Source organism: Poecilia reticulata, linkage group LG10 (assembly GCF_000633615.1).
Source record: "Poecilia reticulata strain Guanapo linkage group LG10, Guppy_female_1.0+MT, whole genome shotgun sequence".
In the NCBI taxonomy this organism is placed as follows: Eukaryota; Metazoa; Chordata; class Actinopteri; order Cyprinodontiformes; family Poeciliidae; genus Poecilia; species Poecilia reticulata.
Genome location: NC_024340.1, coordinates 31,465,980 through 31,474,102, shown reverse-complemented (window position 1 = coordinate 31,474,102; position 8,123 = coordinate 31,465,980). Strand labels below are relative to the sequence as shown.

The following is an 8,123-nucleotide window of genomic DNA, read 5'->3' as shown; positions in this document are numbered from 1 at the left end:
TCCATGCAGAAAGACCGGGAATCGAACCCAGAACCTTCTTGCTGCAAGGCAGCAGCTCTACCAACTGCGCGTCTGAGTTTATTTTAAAAAATCTCTGATCCTCCCAAATTATAAATGCTGTCGCTTTTAATGAATATTTATTTTGCAAATGTTCTGGTGACTGTTTTCCATTTTAAACAAATTGAAGAACAATGGATTTGTTGGATCTCTGCGGATTTTAATGTTTTTATAGCAACAGAAAAGCTGCAAAAGTCTCACATTTTACTGCATCACGTCGTTTTGTGATCTTTTTTTGAGTCTGCAGACAGAAAAGCATCACTGACCTTTTTTCGTTTAACCTGAGTGGATCAATAACAAAAGCATTTCTCGTCAGTTTCTGCAGCTTTCAGTCAGCAGCAAACAGCTGCTAAAGTGTTTCTGCAGATTCCCACAGAGACCCGGCGGAGCAGCAACACCTTGTAAACAGGTGACGGCTTGTTTGCTGCATCAACAATGCTTGTTTTTTTTTTAATCTGGCATTTGGACAAGAGCTCCTGAGGCTTTTCTCAGAACTAACCACCAGTTTTCTCTTGTTTTCTACTTTTTAACTCGCATGATAAATTTCTGAAATATATTTGAACAAATATGAGTAAAGTAAAGGAAAATGTATTTTGTTTTCTGCAGCTGTCGCTCATTGTCAGGAACAAAAGGAAGAACTTCAAAGCCTTTCAAACTGTGTGTGCTCGACTCGGCCCAGGTTTCCGTAGCGATGGAGAGCAAAACAAACCCAAAGTTCACGCAGAATAACCCACAAAGCGTGGGAATCTCCTCCAGGAAACCTCTTTGATTTCACATGCTCAGCTGCTTTTTGGCTAAGGTTTTAACTAGGCCACTCTCAGGGTTTAATCGCCTGCTGGTTTAATGCCTCCCCATCTGCAGATAGTTTACATTTTTTATCTAAAATTAAGAAAATGTATAACCATGACAGGCGGATTGGGGCAGCGTCTGCCGTGAAGCGGGCGCTGTACAGGTCCGTCGTGGTGAAGAGAGAGCTGAGTCAAAAAGAGAAGTTCTCGATTTACCGGTCGATCTACGTTCCCACCCTCATCTATGGTCATGAGCTTTGGGTCATGACCGAAAGAACGAGATCACGGGTACAAGCGGCCGAAATGGGTTTCCTCCTCCGCAGGGTGGCTGGGCTCTCCCTTAGAGAGAGAAGCTCGGTCATCCGGGAGGGACTCAGAGTAGAGCCGCTGCTCCTCCACGTCGAGAGGAGCCAGTTGAGGCTCGGGCATCTGGTCAGGATGCCTCCTGGACGCCTCCCTGGTGAGGAGTTCAGGTCCCACCGGGAGGAGGGGAGACCCAGGACACGCTGGAGGGATTACGTCTCTCGGCTGTCCTGGGAACGCTTTGGGATTCCCCCAGAGGAGCTGGAAGTGGCTGGGGAGAGGGAAGTCTGGGCCTCCCTTCTGAAGCTGCTGCCCCCGAGACCCGACCCGGATAAGCGGAAGAAAATGGATGGATGGATGGATGGATGGATGGATGGATGGATATAACCATGACCATATTCTTCATGAAACTGTCATAAAAACAGTGTCTTCAGTCAGAGGCGTCTTTAAATTTGTTGTCATACAGACTGCTGCAGGAGCTGCGATCAATAAAGTATATTTTAAATTGATTAATTGGAAAGGATCAGGAGTCCTGCAGCACAAAAACATCTAAAACATGCATGGGAGGCCCACTGATGATCAAAACTGAAAAAATGTGCATGTTACAGGTTTGACAAACTAAATAAGTTAGTTTTTCTCATCAGTTTTGTTCTTTTTCTGTAACTGAATCGACCGTCTTTGGCTTTTAGACGGGGAACTTCTGCATTTCTCTGCAGAATCGCCGAGTTGTGAGTCCAGTAGTTTGATGCCTGTGATCCCGTCAGTTTGTTGAACATGTTTGGCTTTAAGCATCTGATGGGGGCAGAGAAAGCTTTCGGGTTCATACAGCATCCTGGTACCGAGGCGCTGCCAAGACAGCTTGACTGGTGAGAACAGATGGCGGAGAGCTGGGCGTGAACATCATCATGTCTGCAACAAAACAGAAGAAAACTCTGTTCTGATGCAGACTGGGGCGGCGGTTCGCCTTCCTGAACATCCAGCCAGGTGCAATGGAGCCAGGTACATTACCAACATTATTTCTGCAACTTTTTAAATTTAAATGGTAAAACTGTGTTAAATACATAAATTAATGGACATCATATAATTACATGCAAATAAAATTATGCTGATGACAAAAATAAGCCCCACACTTAACAATGGGAGTAGATCAACGTCGTTCAAAAGTTCTTATCTTTAAGCAAAAACAAAAGAAAAACCTAGACATTTAAACAAGGTCAGCAAAATTAACGTATTAATCATATGAATGAATAACATAATTTATTCAGAAAATATTCATTCAATAGTCTGTTGGCAAAACCCGGAATTAAACCCAAGCATCATAGGCACTTTATCAACAACAGCACAAGCACTAGCATGTCGAAATATGTCAAAAACACCCGGAAGATCGATAAACATGTCAGCAGCAGTTAAACCGAATTATTAAGAACCCTTAAGAGATCCGATAAATATAATCAATAACCCTATTTCAGTATTTTAAATTGTTTTATACACAAACTTAGCAAAAACAATTAAATCCCACTTTGGCGTTCCGCCCCGTAAACAGAAACAACAGGACGTAAAAACAGATTTTATCAGTAAAATTAGCAACCCGCAGTAAAAGCATCCAAACAATCTGAATGTCAAGCAACTCACCGCCGAAGTTGGAATCTCCTTGTCATGTTTTCATCAAGTTTTGGGACGTTAAAGGTAAACAGCTTCAGCTCCACTCCAGCCATACACAGACAGTCGTTTCGTAACAGCGCCCCCAGTGGCTGGATGAATGAACGGGTTACAAGCAGAGCGAAGTTGGTTAAATGTTAGTTTTTCTTCAGTTTTTTCTGGAGACGCTGTGGTCTGCCTCAGATTGAAGGAAATGGACCTTACCAAGCTCCGCCCAGAAACGCTCCTCAAAGGTCCCACGTGACTTCATGTCTCACAAGCAAAGCCTCGCGGAGCTTAGCTTCTATGTAAACATGGCGTCTTTCGTTTCGACTGACTCTCTGCAGAGTATTTCTGAGTCGATTAGTTTAGCATTTCTGCCGGATTTTCACAAAATATCAGCCACGACGATGGACAGGGGAACCAACGAGTTCATGTCATCTTCTTTGGACGACATCACGATGTTTGAGCCACGCGATGCCTCCAACATTAGCTAAATGCTACCAGTCGATGAGGAAAACAGCAGATCCTCAGACCCTCAGCATAAATATAGCCGTGGACAAGATCACTGATGCCTGTTGTTCTTGCAAGGCTGGGTGAGTCGGACATTCATGGTTTAGACCAGTGGTTCTTAACCTGGGTTCGGTCGAACCCCAGGTTCGACCGAACCTGGGGTTGGATATGCAACTGGGGGGTTCGGTACCTCAAAAAAGGTTAAGAGCCACTGGATTAGAGGGTAATTTCTGTTGGCAAATGTTCGAATGTGCCTGGGCCTGATGCTAGCGTGGCTAACATGATTACAGTTTAGTAAAAGCTAGCGTGGCTAACACAATTACAGTTTAGTAAAAGCTAGCATGGCTAACGCGATTACAGTTTAGTAAAATCTAACATGGCTAACGCGATTACAGTTTAGTAAAAGCTAGCATGGCTAACGCGATTACAGTTTAGTAAAAGCTAGCGTGGCTAACGCGATTACAGTTTAGTAAAAACTAGCGTGGCTAACACGATTACAGTTTAGTAAAATCTAACATGGCTAACGCGATTACAGTTTAGTAAAAGCTAGCATGGCTAACACGATTACAGTTTAGTAAAAACTAGCGTGGCTAACACGATTACAGTTTAGTAAAAGCTAGTGTGGCTAACACAATTACAGTTTAGTAAAAGCTAGCGTGGCTAACACGATTACAGTTTAGTAAAAACTAGCATGGCTAACACGATTACAGTTTAGTAAAAGCTAGTGTGGCTAACACAATTACAGTTTAGTAAAAGCTAGCGTGGCTAACACGATTACAGTTTAGTAAAAACTAGCATGGCTAACACGATTACAGTTTAGTAAAAGCTAGTGTGGCTAACACAATTACAGTTTAGTAAAAGCTAGCGTGGCTAACACGATTACAGTTTAGTAAAAAGCCTTTTCAGGTGAAATAAAATCTTTAATGTGTGTCAGATTCGGTACACATTGCATATTGATCTGTTCAGCTAACGTAAGGCTGTAACAGACAGGCTTCAGGATGTAGAAGTTATATCGGTTGAGCTGCAAATGTGGTCGTGCACAAGCTTTGATCCAAGCAAGGCTTTCCGTTTCAGATTTTAGAAATCTGTGAATTTTAGTTCCACAAACACGATCAGGATACCTGACATCGCCTGTGCAGATCCCCCCACTGACGGTGGAGAACCGTTCATTTTAGAGTCCTGACGCAAAAACCTTCTGCCGGTCTGCTAGTCCACAATGTTCTTTAGCATCTATTTACTACTGCAGCTTGTGTTTGTGAGACGGTCACGCACGTGGTAGCTGCGCTGTGACGTCAAATGGGCATTCGCCTGTGGTAAGGTCCATATTCTTGGACTTACACAATGTTGGAGGCATCGCGTGGCTCAAACACCTTGATGTCGTCCAAAAAACATAACATGAACTTGTTGGTTCCATCGTCGTGGCTGAAATTTTGTGAAAATCCGGCAGAAATGCTAAGCTAATCGACTCAGAAATACTCTGCAGAGAGTCAGTCGAAACGAAAGACGCCATGTTTACATAGAAGCTAAGCTCCGCGAGGCTTTGTTTGTGAGACATGAAGTCACGTGGGACCTACGAGGAGCGTTTCTGGGCGGAGCTTGGTGAGGACAATAGATCTTGGAGAGTTTTCAGCGCTTCAACATGGACTGAGATAATTTATTTAAAAATAAAAACAGTTTAATTGGATGTGGACAGAAAGAAGTGAGAAGAAAATGCTAGCAGCTTGACTTGCTTTGCCTCAGTCTGTCTCTGCACTGTTCCACCTCTCTGTGGTTGTAGTTTTCCTCCTCGTTGTTGTTTCTCCTTCACAGCCAGCGAGCCGTTCTGCAGCCTGACCTCCTATTTTGGGCCGAACTGATCGCCTCATGTGGAGCCAAAGCCCCGGGGCTCCGTCGTGCTCCGTCGGTCTCCGCTGGGCTCCGTTGGGCTCCGTTGTGCTCCGCTGGGCTCCGCCGGGCTCCGTTGTGCTCCGCTGGGCTCCGTCGGGCTCCGTCGGGCTCCGCCGGGCTCCGCCGGGCTCCGCCGGGCTCCGCCGGGCTCCGCCGGGCTCCGCCGGGCTCCGCCGGGCTCCGCTGTACTTTCTGAAGTATCAGAAGCAGAATTAGCAGCGACCTTGACCAGGCTGGTTTGTTACTGAACTAAATCATTTAGACATAATTTCAAATTAAACATTAAAGTTTTGCTTGGATTAAACTGGCAACAATATACAGAGTTAAAGGAAATGTTGGCAGAAGTTTCTCCCTAATAAAAAATGAATCCTTACTTAACGCACTTTTTCTTTTCAACAGGTTCCACATAATTGTATTTTGTTAACTGAAAGCAAAAACACATAGAAATTTGACTTTCTGACCTTAACTAAGATAAAATTAACGAGTTAACCCAACTTCTTCAAATTAGATTGACAAAGAAGTTAGTTGAACCAATTAAACTATTTCGTGTTAGACTGATGTCCATTCAGTAAATTTATTTTGCATTTTTTCCACTCAGCATGAACAAATTATGTTAAAATTTGCTTTCCTTCAACTAAGTTTTTTATAAAACTAATTTTTTCTAGATAACTCAAGTTTGTCACTTTGATCCATTTTGTTGAATATAAATGAATGAATCTCAAAATGACCCCGAACAATTTAAATAAAACAGAATTTGCAAAACAAACTGGTCAAATTTAAGCCTCCTCCTCTGTTTTTATAACCTTTTCAGTGCAAACATCCTCTGAGAGACGATTTATCGGATCTCTGCGTGCTGCAGCCTGAACCAGGAGCTAAAGGAAACATCCGGATTGTTTTCTTTGGAGTTTAAACTCATGCCGGCTCATGTTTGACTCCAGTTTGAACCTTTTCACCTGCAGGAAGGATTTTCTGCACCCAAACAAAACACCAACAGGCGTGACGTCACAAGCCTCACTCTGTTTGTTTGAGCGCCATCTGCCCCTGCTGAGAAACTCACTACACACACACACACACACACACACACACACACACACACACACACACACACACACACACACACACACACCTACTCCTGTGTGGCACTTTTTGCCTTCCTTATGTGACCAGTCCAACCTTTAACTGTCTTTTGTGCATTAAGTAGAGTCCAGATCTGGGTTTTCTGTCTTTCATTTTGTAAGTTTGAGATAAAAACAACCCAGACGCCACACACTCAGGTATAAACACCTCCCTCCTGCCAGCTCAGCACAGACATTTGTTTCTTTATAAGTGTTTGGACACATTCAAAACTACAATATATTCACATTTAACAACGACATTTGGTCGCCATTGTTATAACGAAGCAGTAAAAACAAACCAAAACGAAGCTCTGAACAATATTCATCCCATTCTATAAAACCCAAACCTGAAAAAGAAACAGCAGCAGCCAGCGCGCCATGCAATCTGGTCCAAAACACCTCTCCTCTCTCTGCACGAAACAATGTCCAACATTAAGAAAACATAGTAAATTCAAACAAACAACCAAGAAAAACCTGCAACAACTGTGAGAAATCAAGCCGTCGTAACTCGCAGTCACATAACACAGGAACTGGCGTTACCCAACTTCCTGTACATTCAAATAAAATCTAATTTTACTCACATAGACAACATGGCATTCAGTCAAAGACTGCAGTGATTATTAAATATGTTTACTAATATATACTTTATAAAGTATATATTAATAAAGTATTTTTGAGTCTAAATCTGATGTTTTTGTTTTTTCCTATGCAGTTTTATTTAATCGCTTATTTTTATTGTTTTTATTTGAATAAAAGCAACTCAACATGTGAAATGTGATACTTTATGTTCATGTTGTCGTGAGCTGATGTCATAAATAACGGAGGACATGGGGCTGGAAACGGATAGAAATGAATCAAACTAAACATTTCAATATTTTGAATTTAATCAGTAATGATCTTCTGCTGAAAGCTGCACATCTCCACTCTGTCCAGCAGAGGGCAGTCATGTCTCACCTCACAGTTTCATCAATTTTATGCAAAATTCTCCATTTTTTAAATCTTTTACTTGTTCTGCCACATCCAACATGTCCTCCCTTCTGTCTTTTTATCTCCTTATTTCTGGGTTTCTGTGACACCAGGAGGAATAACATGTGCAGCTTCTTGACTTTCTGTTTGTGGGCTTTTATCTGTGGCTTTTTTCCATCTATAATACCAATTATTGACAGAGAACAGCAGCTGTTTAAATTAAAATGCTGCTAGTCTGTGGAAACGACTTCATTCCTCCTGAGATGAACGTTTTCCTAGAAATCCAGGTGAAATCAGGCGTTTTGCTGCTTATTTAAACTGAAACTGAAAGAAAAATCTTCTGAATGTGTAATTTAATGACTGGTCTTTCCTTAAATCTGTCAGTTTCAGTGAACAGTTCACTAAAACTGTTGTGTTTTAATGAACTGAACCGTCATGGAGGAATCTGAAGGTCAACAGGATCTGGCAACGTGTGAAACTGAGGAGTATTTAAACTGGATGCAACGCAGGTGAAGGTGAGCTTAAAGTAACATTAATGATCAAAAACAGAAACAAAACAAAATAATCAAAATGAGCGAATGAAAATCAAACTGCAGCATCTTATGATATAAAAGTTCCTGGTTGATTCATTTAAACTTTTTGTCTATTATTTCAGATCAACTGGATCCTTGAAAAATGAAAACATGAAGATGAAAACTTTCTTATTCATGTATTGATAAATATTCAACATTTTAAAACGAATCATGTAAGTTTCGTTTGTCCTTCAAACATTTAGCTTCAAAGATGAAGGAATAAAACTATTGGTAGGTTTAACATGTCTGGTTTTTACTTCTGTAGGTTGAATGTTGTGCTGCAG

General features: G+C 41.8%; 1 protein-coding gene and 1 long non-coding RNA gene across 2 annotated transcripts in view; both read right to left on the bottom strand.

The window, feature by feature from the left end:
• LOC108166667 (uncharacterized) overlaps positions 1-3,046 on the bottom strand; it is an 18,315-nt gene extending 15,269 nt beyond the window's left edge. Inside the window, exon 1 of the long non-coding RNA XR_001777033.1 lies at positions 2,781-3,046. This is a non-coding gene — a long non-coding RNA (uncharacterized LOC108166667). The remainder of the gene's footprint in view (positions 1-2,780) is intronic.
• Positions 3,047-5,160: 2,114 nt separating this feature from the next.
• Positions 5,161-8,123, bottom strand: part of LOC108166629 (acidic proline-rich protein PRP25-like) — an 11,103-nt gene continuing 8,140 nt past the window's right edge. The window contains exon 2 of the mRNA XM_017307036.1: positions 5,161-5,378. Within this exon, the coding sequence (XP_017162525.1) occupies positions 5,161-5,378 (218 nt within the window). The remainder of the gene's footprint in view (positions 5,379-8,123) is intronic.